The 19,165-nt window shown below is 47.9% G+C and overlaps 1 protein-coding gene across 1 annotated transcript; it reads right to left on the bottom strand.

Moving 5' to 3' along the window:
- Window positions 1-157: 157 nt before the first annotated feature.
- PIAS4 (protein inhibitor of activated STAT 4) lies at window positions 158-16,226 on the bottom strand. The gene is made up of 10 exons (XM_062638229.1): window positions 15,758-16,226; window positions 10,893-10,977; window positions 9,115-9,156; window positions 8,652-8,742; window positions 8,160-8,288; window positions 7,973-8,078; window positions 4,847-4,920; window positions 4,524-4,684; window positions 1,123-1,253; window positions 158-797 (listed from the first exon to the last, which is right to left on the bottom strand). Exons 1-10 carry the CDS (start codon window positions 16,188-16,190, stop codon window positions 592-594), a joined length of 1,458 nt encoding a protein of 485 aa, XP_062494213.1. The 5' UTR covers window positions 16,191-16,226; the 3' UTR covers window positions 158-591.
- Window positions 16,227-19,165: the final 2,939 nt, after the last annotated feature.

Raw genomic sequence — 19,165 nt, 5'->3', positions numbered from 1 at the left:
ATTCCAATTGTACGTCTCTCCCCTTTCACCCCATGCCCCCCATCCCCAACCCCTAAAAATCCCTTCTAAGCCTCCTGGGTTATACAAACCTCCCTCACCCACCCGCCCTGGCTCCCCCCTCCCTCCCCACCCCGGACTCACACGTCCAGCAAACCCCTTTAGATTAATTAAGGAATGGTTATTTAACAAGACATTAAAATGCACACAGCTTTGGAGATGCACGGAGTTGGGTGTCCTGGCGACGTGCAGGTGGAGCTGTGCATTCCGACTGCCTGGCTGAAGACACTTTCCTTCCTTGCTTCAGACTCCAGTTCAGGATCAGGCTTTGAGTGGGGTCATTTCTTTTCCAACCAAGCAGCAGCTCAATGGTTTGTTTTTTGTTTTCTTTTTTAATTTTTTTTCTTTTTTGTTGTAGTTTGCTTTTTGTTTTCTTTTTCTCTCGTTTTAATGATTAATTTGGAATAGGAAGGTCAAAGGAGATGAGGGAGGAAGGGAGATGAGATGGAAAAGGACGCTATCCCCCTCCTCCAGTTCAATAAGCACCAGAGTATTCAAGTCTGTCCGTTCTGAGATTCAGAGCTGCTTCCGCAGTCAGCAGGCAGAAACTAAACCTTTCTCATAAGAGCAGCGTCGTTTTGGTTGGGGTCCCTCATCATCGTCATCCTCTTCCTCGTCTTCCTCCTCCTCTTCCTCCGAGGAGGAGCTGTCCAGTGTTAAATCTACAACATCTGCAGCGGCCTTACCGTTCTCACCGTTAGTGTTGGGAGTGGGCAACAGCCCGTTCACATCAGAGGAACCTGAAGAGGGGGAAGAGAGGGCACATTGAGACACCTCACATCAGCTGAGGGTCTGCTGCCACACTCTCCATCTCCCACAGCCATGCAGTGACTTGGTCAGCTGGGAGCTACGACCATCACCCACTCCAACTGCCTGACCAAGAGCTAAATCGTGTTATTAAAGGCATTGTCTTGAATGCTTCAAACACGGAGAGGCTGAGGATCGACCTCCTTTTGAGGAAGCCTGTTAAAGGTTTGACCCCCCTCTCAGCCAGTTGGGGAACTCCACTTCTGCAGTGCACATTTCCTACAGTAATTTCAAGTCTTTACCCCTAGAGATGCTCACCTAGAACTAATATGGGACACTGAGGGCTGCAGCTCCGCTCCTTCTCAGCTCTGATGGGACACCAGGAGCCATCCACCAGGTACTCGATTTCATCTGCATCTTCACATTCTGTCAGGATCTTTGAGAGGAGCCTGGGCAAGAGAACAGATGCCATCTAGTAACCCTGAGGCAATCAGAATGCATTTAGTGATGGGCCTTAAACTGGATCTTCACCTTCAGCAGCCCTACGTTGAACAGAAGGCTGCCCAGCAGATGGACCTTGAGTCAAGGGCTTGATTTATTCCCATAAACCACCCCAGTCCTTTCTGACAATGAACCTGACCCAGGAACTAACAGTTTCATTACACGCCATTAGAGGATAGTTTTGACTCTTCACTCAGTTTTCCAGAAGATTCCAGGCTTCTTGATGCCCCATCTAGAGCTGGGGGAGGGCTGGTGCCTCCTTCACACCCAGGCATTAGCAAAGACAAAATACCCTACATTAGGAACTAAGCACTCCAGTACTTCCCTCCTTTTGTTTCCCAAAGCCTCCACAGCAGCCACCAAAACAATATATGCAGCCTCCTGCAACAGCACGAAACCCCATGTCCCCCCCCTGAAAACACCTCAATGACAACAACCCTGACCAGAATGAGTGAGCCTCCACTCACTGTGCCTCCAAAACCAGGTCCTTGCTTCATTCTGACATGTCCCACCCCTTGCCTGGGATGTTTCTTTGGAGCTGCTATTGGAACCACTGCTCTGCGAGGCCTTATGCACTCCTGGGCTTGAGCATTTCCCTCTGGTATGAAGGAGAACAAGTAGCAAAAATCTTACAAGCTCCAGAGAACTATTTGCAGCACAGTGGTGGGAGAAGCTGCTGCTTTCTCCCAGCTCAAGTAGGAAACATGTTTCCACAGATGGTCCTGTCATCACCCAGCTGAGCAACCACCAGGGATGCAATTCCAAACAAGCTGGCGAGGCCCAGAGGAGCTTAGACTCGACCAACCACTCACCTCCTCTGGAGCCTGTGCCCCTTTTTTGACTACCAACCCTCCAGCTGAGGCTGCCAGGTTCCCTCCAGCTTACTTTCAAGGGAGGTGCTTCATCCAGCAGAACTACACTGAAGTCCAGCCTTGAGCACAAAGAAATCCACTGAGCCTTCACCAGTGACAACCTCCTCCTCAGCCAGCAGGGACACGTGCATGGCTGACCTGTAGAGGTTCCACAATCCAGCCCCTCTCACCTTCCCCTTCAGTCTCAGCAGCCTTGTTAGAGACCTCAAAGGAACTGGATTTTCCTGTCAAGTGTTGGCCAGAGGACAAAGCAAACAGGTTATCTATCTATGCCTAAGCTGCTTCACACAGTCTAAAAAGCCACAAGTCCTGGATCAAATCAGTACCTACAAACACAGCAATGCTCAGAATACTAGCCTGGCCCTGAGAATACGCCACCCAGGTGGAGACTCGTCTGCTCCTGTGTGCCAAGGGAGCTGGGTGCACCTGAACAATTCCTCTCAACTCTTCCTCCTTTGGAGGGAACCGGGATCAGAGGCCAATCATCCAAGCCAGGAGGGTGGAGATCGTTTTCCAGAAGACAAGAACCATGCATCTTGCCCCACCAGTCCTCGGGGCTGCTCGCTGCTTGGCTGCACCACTGTGGATGTCAGTGGTCCCAGCCTGGGAACCAGGCTCGCTGGGTTCTGAGGCAAAGCAGCTTCTTCTGGGGGGTGGGTGGAGATTTCTGTTGGCATTAATTCACTCCTGGTTCCTTCCTTTACTCTTGGACAAAAGCCAGGCAATTTATTGTGCTCTTCTCTAGAGAACCCATATTTCTGGAGCTGACAAGCACCCTTGCCAGCTGTCTGGCTTGCCTCAGGTGGCCCCTGTTGCCAGCCCAGCTCGCTCTGCAGTCTGTATCTAGGACTCCATCCGCCAGGTCTGCACCAAGGAGAGGGAAATCTCCTGGTTTTCAGAGTAATCCTCTTGGCACACAGCTGCATTTTCAAGCTTTTCCAGTACCAAACCTCACTCAGACACAGGAGCATCATGTCCAAAGTGTTCCTGCAGTGCTGAACTGTAGCATTCCAGCTCTGCAAGCTTATGGTGAGCCCTCTGCCCTTCTCTCTGGTAAAGAGACAGAGCCAACTAACTCTAGTCCAGAGATATGGGAGGCAGCATTCCCATACAGACAGCAAATCAGATTACCAGCTGAGTGCCAAGTCCAAAGCAACCTTTCCCCAGTTCAAGTCCAGAGAACTCTTGGCAGTGCTTAGGACATACATCTCCCACCTCACCCTTCCCAAATGCCGTCTGGAAAAGATTTGCTTCAGTTCCTACCTGTGCTTTTACAGCACTACTCCAACTGTGTTCAAAATGAGACAGTAGAAAGAGAAGATCCCTCATGCAGAGAGAGGGACTGCCTCACTGGAACACTGAGAATGGGGATGCTGGGGGGGGCTCTGTGCTGCTGCCCAACGCAGGGAGGCAGTGGGTCCAAAAGCATGGCTGGGGCAAAATTTCATTCTCTGCCCTTCACTCGGGGAGTCCTGAACCAAAAGCCTGTTCCCTCCCAGTGCACCCCACTTGCCTGACAAGATCACCAGTGTGTTGGATGGTGACTCCAGCAGGGAGCTCCTGGCCCCCACCCCGAACACCCCAAGGTCCTGCTGCACAGGCTCAGCCACTGGGTGGCTCCAGAGGGAGGCCCAGGGAGCCAGGGTGGATCCACAAAACCTCCACCCTGGACAATATAACCAAAGTATTTCAATTCTGTCCCTCCAGTGTATCTGAGCCTCCTGCTTTTTTGCCCTACAGGTATACAAACCACAGAATTAGTTCCCATTGAGGCATCCTTCCCATCCCTGGCACTAAAATAGCCACAATGTCCATGGAAATTGTACTGGAACAGATTGCACAAAAACCTTCCCAAATCCTGCATTTGTACCTCCATCTCCAGGGCAGGACGTTCTGTTTAACAGCTGCCAGAGAAGATCCCCCAATCAAATGCACAGTATGCCAAGAATTGCTGGTGAGCTGGTGAGCACCTCACACCAACAAGAGAACAGGAAAATGTTTCCTATCAAAAATCCTCTTACTGGGTGCTTTTAAAGCTGTTTATTCCATGCATCTCAGTACCTGTCAACCAAGATGGCTGGTTGTGAGGGTTCATCAGCCTGATGAAGAGTGAGGCAGGGAATACGTAATTCCCAACATAATGTAATCCAAAAATTACAAGCAGCAGACAGTCAAGCCTTGCTCTAACACACTGAGACAATTAAGGCAGAGTATTATAAGCCAGCACAAAAAGCTTCCAACTCTGTTTTGAGGTGAGCTTCAATCAGCTGCACAGACCGAAAGACACGGCGCTGCACCCAGTGGAGTAAAGAAAGAGGTTGAGGCTAGAGAAGCGAGTGTACTCACCCATCAATTATTAGCTGGTCATAGGGTGCTGGTTTGTCACACACAGGGCACATCCACGTGGGTTTTTTCTCATTCATCTGTAGGTAGAAGACTGCATCAAAGCACTGCAGATGTGCACAGGTCTCTGCCCGGCACGGCACAGACAGCCGCATCTTCACCAGCTGTTGAAGCAAAGAGCAGGAGATCAGCAATGAAACCCACCCAAGCCACCACCAGACAGTTCTCAGTATCAAGCACAAAGGGTTCAGTAGTTTGCAAAGCTGGTCTGGCAACAGAGAAGGGTTTCTTGACAAAACCAGACTAAACATATTGCAAAGACTCACCGGGCAGATAAGCGAGACACGAACACCTGTAGTGGCAATTTCGCTGTCTGGGTCCAAGCGTAGCTTCTCTTTTACTGCAGGAAGAGTAGAGGGCACAGAATTTAACAGATGCAAACTTAAACCCTTGGAAACAACACGTAGCACAGGTTGAGCAGCTCACCAGGAGCCCTTGGCTGTGCAGGAGGCATTTTCCCCATGGATGACAACCTCAGAGAAAAGAGACACTGGGGACAGAAAGCTGCTGTGATGGCCCAGGCTTGTGCAACCTGCAGAGCTCAGCACAGACACTGCTTGGCTAGCTGAAAACCTCGAGCAGGATGAGGCAGGTTATGCACAGGTCATGGAGCACTTCTGGGTGAGCCAGGAAACTCAGGTTTTCCTGCAGACCCTCCTATCCCAACGACACAGCTCTCCACGTTCTGCCTCCCATCCAGGAAGAGCAAATGAAGGAGACTGGGAGACTGAGTGGACTTCAGAGCTGGGATGAGGCTGCTTACTATCGGCTGGCTACAGTTAATGCCCTCTTAGCAACCTTTCTGCCTCCTACTTACAAACTCCAGGCTGTGTAAGCAGGGCACACCTCCACCAGAGCAGCTCACTCCAAGCCCCTGAGGCCAACCTGGCCTTGAGCACTGCCAGGGATGGGGCAGCCACAGCTCCTCTGGGCACCCTGTGCAGGGGCCTCACAGTGAAGAATTTCTTCCTAATATCTAATCTTCGTCTTCCCTCTGTAAGTTTTTAAGTCTTGACAGGAAACCACATCCCATCATTTCGCCATCAAACAAACAAGCCTTCTCTTAGCACTACCAGGCTGCAACTCTTCAACTTACACACTGGCCAGCTCATTTATTCCAGCAGACTGTTTCACAGGAACCACAAACAGACCCAAAGGTACCAGAGCAGAGAGCTCAAAGAGCAAGGCAGCCATGCAAAACCAGTCACAAGCACTGAGCCAGCCTATGTTTGGAAAGAATCAGATGTTAGGAAAGGAGGTAGAGAGAATCCTGCCCCCGCTGCTGCATCCTGAAAGGAAAACCCAGAGGAGCTGCAGGCAAATCAAGAAGAGCAGCAGACGTGCAGGTCCCGCATCACGGTGAGGAATGAACACAGAAAATTAGCTTTAAACTGCTGCACAACTCCTGAAGAGCAGCTGCTTCTGAGAGGGCCTCTGACACTTCCATCACTATTTTTCTTTGGAGCAAGTCAACCATTTCTTTTGACCTTTTCAGATCATAACAAGATGTCTCTAGACAATGAGGCTACACGCAGCTCTGCTACACGCAGCTCTAATTAGAGAGTGGCTTCTCAGATGTGAGAGTCCCATGAGACTACAAGATTTGGTGGGGTTTTCTTCACATTAGGAGACTTTTCATCCAAGCTTTATTTTTTGTCAAGTTCTTTGTGAGAGCATTCTCTGTGCCTCAATCACTATGATACATGGGAAGGAGAAATGGGATTTTCTAGGACTTCCTGAGCAGAATCAAGCTGGCTTAAGACTGCTTTGGGATCCACAGCCATGGAATTAACATCTCTGCTGTCAGACAATTTTTCCTATATACTAAAGTTGGCAGAAGCATATGCAGAAGATGAGTCAGCCCCAAGATACAACCAAAGTCAGAGGGCAGCTTCAGTGAGTACTGAGGGCTATTACAAGGAACATGAGATAGAATTGTTTGCAGAACAGACCTGAGCTATAAAAGCAAAGTTTACAGCTACTTGTTCTTGCCAGTTTCAGATGTCCAAACAACCGCCAAGCAGTAACAGGCCAAAGGAACTGAAACAAGATGTTTCTATCTGGTCAGCAAATGCAACTTGTCTCTGCCCGCCAGTCCAGCCAAAGCTGTTACTTACCTAATGCGGCAGGACCAGGGGCACCCACTTTACTGAGTGTAAAGCTGCTTTCAAGCCTGTCTGCCACACTCAGAGAGGCCATCCTGCAAGTGCTCACTTGAAAGGGAACAGCACATACTACTGACCCTGGTTTCAAGAAGTGCCAGAAGAAAATGAGAGGATCCTCTGCAGTTTAGGACAACTCAAAAGCCAGCCTCTGCTCAGTGCCTTGGGCTTTGGAGGATGGTAGGTATTTAACACATGGAAATGTTCATTTCTTATGTCTTAAGTGCTCACTGTCAGAGTGCTTGAACAAGATCAAAACTGCTGCAGACACTGGTGTGGCACATGGGTACAGAAGCATTCAGCAATCTACTGCAAAAATGCTGCACTGCATATGAAGATCAAAAGCCTGGCTGAAGCTGCAACGTGTGCCACAACGGGCGTTAGGTGTCTGAAGACTGGACATGCCCCAGATCATCTCCTGCCCAATGAACTAATGTTTATCTTCAAGATAATGTTTCTTATTCTCAGTAAGAGTTGCCCATGATCTGAAGAGGATGTTTCAAAGACCATCACGATCCAGAACTAAATAGTAAAAACACTCTCACTGGTACCATGAACTGGAACGCCTCCAGACAGATTCTACCTTAGGAAGATAATTTCCCCTCATTTTCAGTCATGTTTTGCATTTGCCTCATACCACAGTGATTTACCTGGATGGTTTAGGATAAGCATCTCTCGGGATCATCTCTTCTCTGAAGCTCTCAAGGCATATGAAAGTGCTGGTGGTGAAATTCCACTGCCAGCCCCAAGGATTCACAGGGGCTTGGGGCAGCAGATTTTCACCAGGATCCCTTGCTCCAGAAACCTCCTTTGGAAATAGTGTGGGTCAGGGCTGAGGTGCTGTGGTAGCATTTGTCAGCTCATAATTGCTCAGGTGAAGGCGTGAAGCCGCTCGTGTCACGACGACACAGGCTCTCAGCAGCACTCACCACGATACGACCTGAGGACAAATTCTAAATCCAGCTCCAGTGATTCAGAGCTTCTGCAGAGCCATGAGCTGCAGGAGCACTGTGCTCACACACAGATCTGGGGTGATTTCATGTGACTGACATAGAGCTTAGCAAGCTGCTCGACTCGAAAGTGTTTTAGACAACTGGAGGAAAGAAACTGTAGAAAACTTGGCAGCTGTTCCCAAGCAGGTTTCCAGCAGGTTTCCTGGCTGTCAGGAGTGCTGCAGTGTGACAGGCAGCCAGCTGAGCCCCCATGCCACCTCAGAGCAGTCATACTCACCAAGGGCTTTGCAGAGCTCTGGGTGTTTGATCCCGATGGTTTTCAACCTCTGCAGCAGCTCTGCTGAGGTCATCTGTCGCACCAAGTACAGCCCCACAGAATAGCTCTAATGAGACAGGGAGAGAAAGAGTGAGTGAGGCTGCTGTCCTGCCCTTGGAAGTTCTGTGCCGCCTCCTTCCACACGTACCTTCCCGTAATTCCCCCAGGTAACCGTGATGCGGTTGGTGGCTGCAGACAAGTACATGAGATGGGTGAGGTTGATAGGACGACAGGGCCTTTTAGGTTCCACTCCAGGCTTGTTTGATGGATAGTAGCCCTAAGGCAGAAAGATCAAATATATACATAGATACACACACATTTCTTTTTTTACGCAAGATGCTTCTACATGGATCCATCTATTCACCAGCATCACTAAATTCTACTCACCAACACTGTTCAAGGAAGGGGGTAGAAGGGAACTGAACAATCAGACCAAGCACGAAGTAAAAAGGACTGAGTCTTTTTGCAAAAAGAGTTTATTAACACCACATCTAATTCACGAGAAAATCAGCTTTAAACTAAGCAGTGCACTTTTATACTCTGGCTTCTTGTCTGCATTCATCAGTAAAGCAATGTCCTTCTAAATGACACAAGTCCTTCCACAGTTGCAGTGTCACAGCTCCCAGCTGAGCTTACTTACCGGCACTGAGCAGTAGCTGTGGTTCACTTTCACGGCGATGTTTGGGGGGTACTGATCCTCCTGAGGAGAACTAGTGTCTGTGTAACAGATTCTGGAAAGAAACAACACGTCTCTCAATATCCCCACACTGTTTGCATGTTCAAAACCCTCTGCACATCACCACACCAACCCATGCTCCCTCATCTGGCCAAAGCAAAGCCAATTCCACTCGGCTCTCCCAGCTCGGATGCAGGCTTCGTACCTGGGTAGCAAACCCTTGGACACTGCTGGTTTCCACCACAGCACTGACTCAAGCAGAGGTTAGGAAGGAGAGTTTAAGAAGCTTGTGTCAGGCATGTGAACAAGCAGCTTAAGTTATCTTTGTAACTGCTAAAGCCACACTGAAAGTTCCTGTCTTTAGGCAGTACACTCTCTCCCCCATGGTCTGCATCTCGTATTAAATCAGCCCCATGCTCAGACATACCTTAGCACAACCTGAACTGATTTCACACCAGGTTGCAGCTCCCTAGTAAATTAGAGAAGAAACGGAAAGTTCAGATTCATGATATAAAGAGCCAAAACCCCCCAAAGCCCCCAAAATAAAATAACACCCACAAAAAAAGCAGAACAACCAAACTCAGCTGTCACTTGTGCTAGACTCCAGAGTTTTAGGCTGCTGTGAGTTTTATAGACCTTTAAAGAATTACTTTACAGAATTTCATTCAAATAGTACAATTCCCCTACAAATATCAGTGTTTCTGTAATGATTTTTTTTTTTTTTCCCCTAATGCACAATCCTGCAGCCTATTTCTGGGTTTTCAAACCTGGAATGGTGTCGGGTGAAAGCCATCAATTTGCCTGGCATCCTTTTGGTGATTTGGAAGCATTTACACAGCTAGGATTTAAGGTCAGGACTACCTGAGTGTTCTTAAGACTCTCTTTGTTCAATTATTCAGCTAAAGCTGCTCACGCAAACAAAGGAACCAGTGGCACAAGCAGAATAACCTCAATATCACTGAGTTCAGTGGTGCTGATCATAACAGGATTTCAGCTGGTACCAGGAAAGCAGAAGACCCCAGAACAAGGGTATTTTATCAGGTCTTTGTACACAGGTGAAAGCATACACTCATTTCTGCCAGGACACAAAGCATAAGATCCCCAAATGAGTCTTGAGTTGCCTCTGACAGCATTTCACATTCCAGCTCAGAGTTTTAATATGAATGTTTAGACATCGGGGGGTGGAAGGGATGGAACCTCCATTCAGCTGACAGACAGAAGATGACTGGGCACTTTTAGAGCTGGGGGTCACACATGTGGAAACCGCCCACAAGCCAGGGAATTTGATGCTGAGTGGTCATCTGAGACAAGCAAAGACTCACTGAAAGCCCTTCTGTGAAATATTCGTGGCACTGGCCCTAAGTTTTCTCACAAATCTGAATACATGGAGAAAAGAGCACCAAGAATCAGCTATGACAAAAGGGTGTAGTCTTTTATCACCCTAAAAGACTTCTGTGGTTTATCATTTCCCTTCTGTCAAGTCTTCAAGCAGCTTCCCCTGCACTGCCTCTGTTGACCTACTGGATTGCAACAGTAATCAAGCACTGAATAGCCAAGAAACATCATATTTCACCCACTCCATGATAACAGTGTGATATTACTGTGAAGAAAAACACCTAAAGGTTTTCTGCTTAGTTCTGAGGACCTCTTCTGTGTCATTGTCCTCTCCCCACAGCAAGGGCCAGGGGACGGGTCAGGGAAAGAGGAAGCCTCACTGCCTGCACTGACATCTCTGGGGTGCTTCATTGTTTGGATCAAAAGTTGTATCGTGACAGAGGTCAGGGTAAATCCTAACCGGTGCAAGATGTTTTCTTACACAGTTACTATAGCAGCCTTTACAACAAGGAAGCTTTCTTTCAGGGGCAGTGTTACATGGGTAGCTTTGGAACATCTGAGGCAAAGAAAAATGTGCAAATACCCACAACACAAGCTCAGCAGACAACCTGGGTCACCAACCATTTCATAGCACTTTTCCTGCCCAAACGTACTATTCAAAGGCAAGATTAGAGGAGCATTAGAACCTAGATGGCTGAAATTGGACCTCCCACCTCCCCCAAAGCTATTTGCTTTACATGAGAAGTGGCCTGTCTGCTCATGTCCTCAAACAAACTGTTTCCTTGCACAGAACAAAAGCTTCCACAGAGGGAACACTGTGGAAACACACAGCAATGTTTTCCTGTACTGTTAATACCCAACGAGAAGTACCTGGAATTTCTGATCAGCTCCACTTGTCTCGGTGTTAATGCAAAAATACATGGACTTTCCTGAAGCTTCTCATTATTCTGTGGAACTGGAGAAGAAAAAAAGAGACTGTACATCAAACTGATAACATCCAGCTCTTCCCACACTGTGAAGCACGCTGATGTTCTGAGCTATGTTTATTCCCAAGTCTTGTTTTCTCCCATGCAGCTTAACGCTGATCATTGTGCGTTTTGGTAACTCTATTACTGATTACAGTTTTGCTCATTCATTCCTTGCCTGTTTTGCCAGTTTGCACACTAATACACAGTGGATCTGGAGCTGCTTTTTCTTTATTTTTCCTCCCCCCAAATAATCCATGAGCACAAACCATGAGTGGCATCACTAGAGCTCAAAGCAGCAAGAGACCTATGCACGACATGAAAACATGAACTTACCAGACGGATTTTGGGAAAGAAAGGAAACAGCAACAAAAATAACAAGATCAGCTTAGTATTACAAAAAATCATCAAAAAAAAAACAGCTGTAAGAGAAAAAAACATGACTTAAACACACAGCTTTCAGGGTGTGCTTGCAGCAGGGTGTTAAGCAGTGGCTTTTGGACAAGCTCCTCTGAGAGCCCAGTGTTAACGGTAGCCTTTCATCCCTTGACGATTTTAAGATCACATCAATTTAATGTGGTTACAATGAAGCTTGAGATGTGCAAAACTCGTGTAACAACTTCCACTTAGTACCTTATATTCAATTTAGACACATTTAGTTAAATTCTCTGAGCATGTTTCCAGCTGAAGTCAGCCCCTGAGCGGGTGAAAGTCACAGGATAAACACAACCAATGGGAAGTGATAAAACAGCTTTTTTTTATTACCTTTTTAACAAGAATTGGGTGTTTTTCTTTGCATCACCTCAACTGTGAGTTTATTCAAGGCCAATACACCAAAATTTGCCAAGGATGGAAATGCACTTTACTGTGTATGAGTAAGATGAGATGAAGGAAGGATAAAACCTCAGCAGCTCTAAGATCTCAGAGGACACGGTGACAAAATCATTCACTGACTACAGACACCTCCCCTTGGTAATTCAGCTTTAAACTGACAAAAGGGCTTTCAGAACAAAAACTAAGGTATTGTTATGGACTTTTAATTTAATTCCAGTTTCCATCAAAATGTCTTCTTGACCAAAACAACAGCGAGGAGTAAAGCATTTCACACGGACTCTCATTTTAATGTTGTTGCTTAAATAACTGCCCATGGACACGCTCTTCTCTGTTCAGCCACACAAAGACAAAGCAAACCTGATTAGAAAAAACTGTGAAGCTGTTCGTGTTTTATTTTGCATCTCTATCAGCTCACTCTTCCTTTATGAAAACAGAAACAGCGTCTGCCTTCTGAGCACAGCACCAACGGGAGCCTGAGGGGGATGCTGATGGAAGTCAAAGCCCATGAAGTATCCAATCCATTCACTGTCACCTCTCCAGCAAAGTTTTCCAGTATCAAGACCAGCCCACTCCTGAATTGCAAATCAGGCAATTTGGTCGCTATTGTGATGCATCAAACAGAATCCCAGACTGGTTTGGGTTAGAAAGGACCTTAAAGCTCATTCAGTTCCAACCCCCTGCCACGGACAGGGACATCTTCCACTGGAATGCTAGGGTTGTCAGCAGCTACTTGGTGACAGGGCAAGAGGGAATGGATTGAACCTGCCAGAGGGGAGACTGAGATGAGCTCTGAGGCAGAAGCTCTTCCCTGTGAGGGTGCTGAGGCGCTGGCACAGGGTGCCCAGAGAAGCTGTGGCCGCCCCATCCCTGGCAGTGTTCAAGGCCAGGTTGGACACAGGGGCTTGGAGCAAGCTGCTCCAGTGGAAGGGGTCCCTGCCTGTGGCAGAGGGTTGGAGCTGGATGAACTTTAAGCTCCCTTCCAACTCAAACCAGGCTGGGATTCTGTAAGTTAACTGTACAGCATCTCTTATATTTGTAAGCTGGTGAAGGACTCATTTAACACATGGTCATCAGCACGAGCATGTGCTTTTGCTGGGATTTGCTGGAGCTCCCTCATGGCAGCGGTGCTTGCCCCTGCAGCAGGGGAAGGCAGTTGCCTTCGCCACAAAATCAGTGGCCCTGTTTATAGCAGCTGAAGTCCAGCTTCAGAGGAGGGGTGGGGAGCTGAAGCAGCAGTTTTAGGACTTAGACATGAGAGAAGAGCAACACCACCGCAGGTATTATCAGAGGGAGAAACCCAAACAAGGCTGTGTACAGAGACAGCAGCAGGACCCTGCAGACTACACGGCCTTGTGCTCCTGCAGCTGTACCCCAAGGTCTTCTCTGGCATGCCTCCAGGAGAAGACCAGAAGCCTCAGTATCTACAGTGAGCATGGGCTGTCGCAGCTCATGTGCAGAACAAAAACCCCTTTCAGAAGCCCTCACAGCACACTGTGAGTGTCAAAAACTGTTCACACTGCTTCAGCCCAAAAAGGTGCCAGAGCACACGTACACTTATCAGCGAGGTGCTCAGACACCAGGGAGCTCACACAAACACTCCCCTTGTCAGCTACTTAACATACAGTGCAGGAGGGATGTGAGGATTCATTCCCTCTAAGAAGGTATCTGATCAATCTTCATTTTAAGCCTTATCCACCCCAGAGAATTTCAGCAATTTCAGTAAATTAGAACAAATTCTTTCATGTCAGAGCCCTCAGACCTGACCAGAAAGAAGCAGCAGAAGCTGCTTCATGTAGATAACTCAGATGCTAAACTCAACGCTTCCACTGACTGAAACTGTGTCTGCAGTTACCAAATATGAGGTATTAGCTGGCTTGCAAGGAACCTAATTTATCTGCTTTTAGCTGAAGCCACTGTTGTCTACAAGTCTAATAGTAATTTGATAGTTCTTCAGGGAACCTGCTCTGCCTACAGGCCAAATCGGGCATCGCCCACCTCACCTTTCATCTCAAGGCAATCATCTTGGAGAGGCAAGAGAGCTTTGTCGTTATGAAAGATGCTTCTAATTGAAGTCTGGAACATATAAATTAAGCTTCCCCTACTCCCACCATGGTTATCTGCTTAAAATAGCTCTTTTTGTGGCCTAGGGTACTACAACAGCAGCTGGGCGTCTCCAAGTGGATCTGGAATCTTAAATCTCTTTCAGATAGTTCCACGTTACGAGTTTCTGAGGTTGACAAGGAGCCTATGCTTGGTCCAGACACAGAACAGGAAACCTGGGCAATGAAGCATAAACTGCTGCAGCTTCCATACGGAAAAATGCTTCATTTTCCTCAGAGCAGTTTGTTATATCACCCTTCCGCACTAAGCAGAGCCCCACACAAGCATAACTCCTCAGGTAGAAGTTATTCCAGCAGCTAGCTGTTACAGGTAGCTTCTTCATTCCGTTGGCTCTGGCAGAAGGGATTGCAGGTCACGAGGCAGGGAAAATTAAACAAGTGTCTGGAAGATGCTGTTAGGTTCTGAACATTGACTGGGACAAAGACTAAAGCTCTGCTCATGCCCAGCTCCTCACCAGCAATCCCCCACCATTACACAGAAACCACTCTCATCAGGAGGGAAAAATCAGTCAAATGTGCTGCAGGGAACAAGCTGACCCGAGGGAGGTGTCAGCTACTCGATATAATGAGACCTTGCTTCTGATCCGATGCAGAAGATTTAATGTCAATGTTTAACAAAATCTGTTAATCACAGTAAGTACAGCCAGGCCCTCCTCCTGCCTCTGGATGGTTCTACCTCTTGAGAATTTGTTTTCCTTTCAAACACTACATTTGTGTTTCTGACTAACAAATGCCACCCCATGTTTAAGGCTGAACTAACTCCTTCCCCAAAGAGCATTTAAACTATTTTAGCAATCACCCCTCAACTGTTTTATCAGTCATAGCATTAACAGATTTGAAGCTACCAAACGAAGATGAAAACTATGTATATTCTGATGAACAGAGATGAAAACTACCCAAGTCTGATGACTTGGTCCTCCTTTTGTACATGCACAATCACACCTTCATCTATCTTTTTTTCCCCTCCAATCCACATGCACATCAAACCTTTTTTTTTTTAGCAAAGACAGAGCAGCTTCCCAAGTGCCAGCTTCATTTAGAAGTGAAGCCTGATATCACCACATGGGCTTTGTGAGATGCTGAGGTGCGACCCACAGTGATGCTTCTCCTTCATATACACTGTCTTTGCTACAAGAACATTCTGTGAAACTCTGGTGACAATCCTGTTTGTTTCTCAGAACTAAACTGATGAAAAATCAGCCTCCTGGCCCCAGGGTGGGTAAAAAAGCACTTCTTCCAGTTTTCCTAGCTCAAAATACATAGCATCAGACACAAATAGCTACAAGAAGCACAAAATGAGTCAGAAATACCCTTTTCTGTGTGTGCCACCCTCTTTCATCCACAGGAGGCTTTAGGTCAGGTATTTTAAGCACTGGAAAACAGCATGAGTGTAGCATGTGCCAGCAGACTGGCTTAGCACAGGTGTGATACCAACATGGAATGATTTTCATCAATCCACTGCTCTGTTACAGAGATGGAATACAGATTCTGATTCACAGGGAATGACCGCACCATGCAACACAGCAGCATTTGCAACGAAGGATGGGAAAGCTACAGCCAAACAAGACAGGACTGCAAATTACATCTCAAAGCAACCACAGACCTGTTCTAAGGCAAGGAGGGGGAAAACCAGACAGAAATATTCCCCTCTAAGGGGGGAACGCAGGGAGAGGAGGGCACCCACCACCCTGGTAATCAGCCTCTCTCTTGCCACAGACCCTTGAGAACACTGTCTCCTTTCTGACACTTAATCCAGAATCACTTTTCTCTCCCCGACTGAGCCCAGCATGAATGCAGCAGCGTGTTGAAAACTCACCTAATTCTGTTGGCTTCAACAGCTCATCCAGGGTCGTGTAGAAGGGAAGTTTCACCAGGCGAACTTCAGGCTTTGCAACTTTGGGTGGCAACCTCCCCAGTCCATTAAGGTATTTCCCATAGAGAGCAGGATAGTCAATGTTAGTGGTGGGGATAGTAGTCCGGGGAATGGTGCTCCCGCGGTCGTAGTTGGTGTGTATGGAGAGTGCCTCAGCAGAGCGGTGCTGCTGGGGCTGGGGCTGAGCAGCTTCAGAGCTCCTCTTGTTATAGCGAGTCTCATAGAGCTCCTTAATTTTCTTGAAAACCTCAGGGCTGCAGTCAAATTGCACCAGTTGCAGTGCTCTGGTGACTAGTTCGTGTTTAAGTCCGCTTTTACTCCTGCCAACGAAACCCAGCAACATCTGAAGATCTGAGACTCGGAAACTCATCACCATGTTCTAGGGGAGAAAAAAGTAAAAACACCCTTACAGTTATAAGCATGCAGAGTGTCAGTTCTTATTACATACTACAACTAGAAGCCAAAATACTACAAAACTCCCTTACAAGGCACTACGCCTTCTGTTTATACCAGCTCTTATTCACCTGAGTATCATCCCGTTTCTCAGGTACTTCTTTGAGTAACGTGAATATAGAGGAGACCATCAACTGAAATACCAGCAAGAAACAGAGAGGTGCCACAACAGTCAACCAATTACTCAAAAATCATTTGTGATAAATGCTACAGATAAATCCTCAAGGTGGGTCAACTGGAAGCAAGAGTGAGAACAAAGGAAAACACCTCAAAGACCAGTCCCCACACATTGAAACAGCACCTTAACTCCTTGGGCATGGAAGCTCCAAGCATCCAGACTTCCCAGGCACCTTCAGGGGAGAGCTACATTAAAAACTGCATCTAAACTGGTATTAGTGGAAGGCAAAGGAAGGAAATGAATGGGAAGTGGATGGAAAGTGACATTTAAGTGAGCTGGAGCTGCCAGTCCTTTTGGCCTGTGTTTCAGTGCACCTGTACATTACCTGCATGGGCAAAACCCCTTCCGAATCATTCCTACAGGATCTTTGAAAAAAACCCATGTATTTGAGAGCATGGAAAGCTATTAGAAGACTATTAAAGAGAGCAGCATGTTCCCATGAGAACAATGCCTCCAAACCCTATTTGGGTGCTTTGCCAAGCACTCCCCCATGGCCACAGCCAGCTGCCTCCGCTGTTGCACTGAGATGAATCGATTGCAGTGCTTTGATAAGCAATAAAAAAACAACCTCCATCTCCAAAACTTCACTCTGTTGCTCCTGTGGAAACTCAGGTGCAGGGTCACAGGTGACTCTATCAGGTAATTTTCCATCAGGGTAAGAAGTAGGAATTATTTGTGCTAGAGCCCGCTCATGCTGATGTTTCAGTTCTCTCGTACGCCAAAGCAGCTTTACGAATGCACAAGACAAGCTTATTAAGTACATGCTTTTGAAAACACACGCTGCCCTAAAAATATATTTCATAGGTATCCATGTGGATTCACTCAGTATCCTCCCTGGCTTGTGGGAAGGATGGGAATTCAAGAAGAAAACCCAGCTGTCTTGCAGTAAAAAAACAAAGCAGAAGCAGAGATCCAGCCTATGCTCTTGTATGGGGATTAAAGTTAAAAAAGAATGTATAAAAAACAGATTTCTGTGGAAGTTAATAGGAGCCTTGTAATTTTCTGGACTAAAACAGAAATAAAGGGTTCTGATTGGGTTTTGGGGAGTTTAAATTTTAACTTAAGAAAGCTACTATTGATTCCAGCAACATTGAACAGCCGCTTCGTTCACATGTGTGGGAATTAGACTACAGGGAAAATGCCATTTTATTTTCTCCTTTCTCATGAAATCTGTCATTTAATCTGGAAGCCCAAAAGATGCTACAAAAACGTCACTGCCTGTAGTTAAAATCTTTGGCAGTCATGATGTGTCCCAAAATACCTTTGATGAGAGGGTTGTTTTTCCCCTCTCAGACAACTTTAAAGAGGAAAGAAAGGATTTTTAAATGATGGAGAGTCAGGATTCAGGAGATCTGGATCATCCTGCTGCTTCGCCACATCCCACCTGAGTGATCTTGGGAGAAACCTACTTTCTGTGCCTCAGCTTTCTTCAACTACAAAATGGAGAGCGTGGTGTCCTCTCTGAGGCACTTGGAGGCTAAACCGTGCATTTGCAAAGGTAAATACACCAAGGCAGCACCAGAAGCACAGCAGACAGGTATTCCCACACTTATGCTCCTATTCCACTGGGCACTCGGGACTGTGGGTGCATAAAGTGGAGTTTCAAGCTGATGGTCTTCTGCAGCTTCCATTTTGAAGGATGACCAGATTTAAGCAGTAGCCAAAGGGACTTCAAATAAAAACTGTCACTGAGGCTTGGACCTGTACAACAGCACAAGTAAGAGACATCCCACTAACTACTGAGATCCTTAATGCTAAAGCCTATTCCTTCCCCCAGGAATCCTTGCACGTGAGTGGCACGGAGCCCATTAAACACCCGCTATGGGAACAACCATAACACCCTGGAAGTACATGCCCTTCTCTGCAGCATTGGGCACAGTTCACCACACTGAGAGTGGCCCAAGAACAGGGAGAAGGCAATGTCCCCTAAAACAAGCCTCTCCAAACCCTATTCCCACAGGCATCTGACCACATCCTCACCGATGGGCTGATCCTGCAGATGTGAAACACTTTCTACCTGCTGCTATTGCTCTGTAAGCACCCTCAGCACCAGATTCCCTGCCAGGCTGTGGGGTGAAGCCCACTCCAGTGCCACCAACCAGGTCTCTGTGGCACCAATAGGACACGGACAAGTCCTGGCTCCAGGAGAGGGACCCCGAGGGAAAACGAGAAACACATGGCAGAGCGCGGTATCCCACAAGGCCTGGGGGGATGCACAGGACACGAGGAAGCACAACACAACTTCAGGCCCATTTGCTGTGAAGCCGCTTCCCTTCACCCCACGGCCAAAGGGGCCTCAGGGGCCGCCCCCACCACGCAGCGCTCTACCTCGGTCTAGGGCCCTGCTCGCCCCACACCGCCATCCCCCCTCGAGGCCGCCGCAACAGCTCCAGAGCGCTCCACCCGCGGGGCCCGGCTGGACAGCTCCGCACCCCGCCCCCGAACCGGCCGTAGGGAGCCCGGGGCAGGCCGCGGAGCACAGGGCACGCCTGGCCTGGGGGAGAAAGCGAGGTGCGCGGGGAGCGGGGGCCGGAGCCCGCCGGTCGGCGGGGGGAAGCCACCTGCGCTAATTAATCACTGGGAATTCCCCGCGGGGAACACCGAGGCCCGGCCCAGGAGCGAGCCCAGCGGCGGGCGGCTCTGCAGCCGGACCGGGCAGGGCCGGACCGGGCCGGGGGAGCCGCTGCCGGACCCCACGGCTGGGGCGGGGCAGCCCCTGA

Source organism: Pezoporus occidentalis, unplaced genomic scaffold, assembly GCF_034315485.1.
Source record: "Pezoporus occidentalis ecotype Australia unplaced genomic scaffold, CSIRO_AGI_Poc_V1 ctg553, whole genome shotgun sequence".
NCBI lineage: Eukaryota > Metazoa > Chordata > Aves > Psittaciformes > Psittacidae > Pezoporus > Pezoporus occidentalis.
Note: the sequence above shows the minus strand (reverse complement) of the source record. Positions and strands in the feature narration are given on the sequence as shown.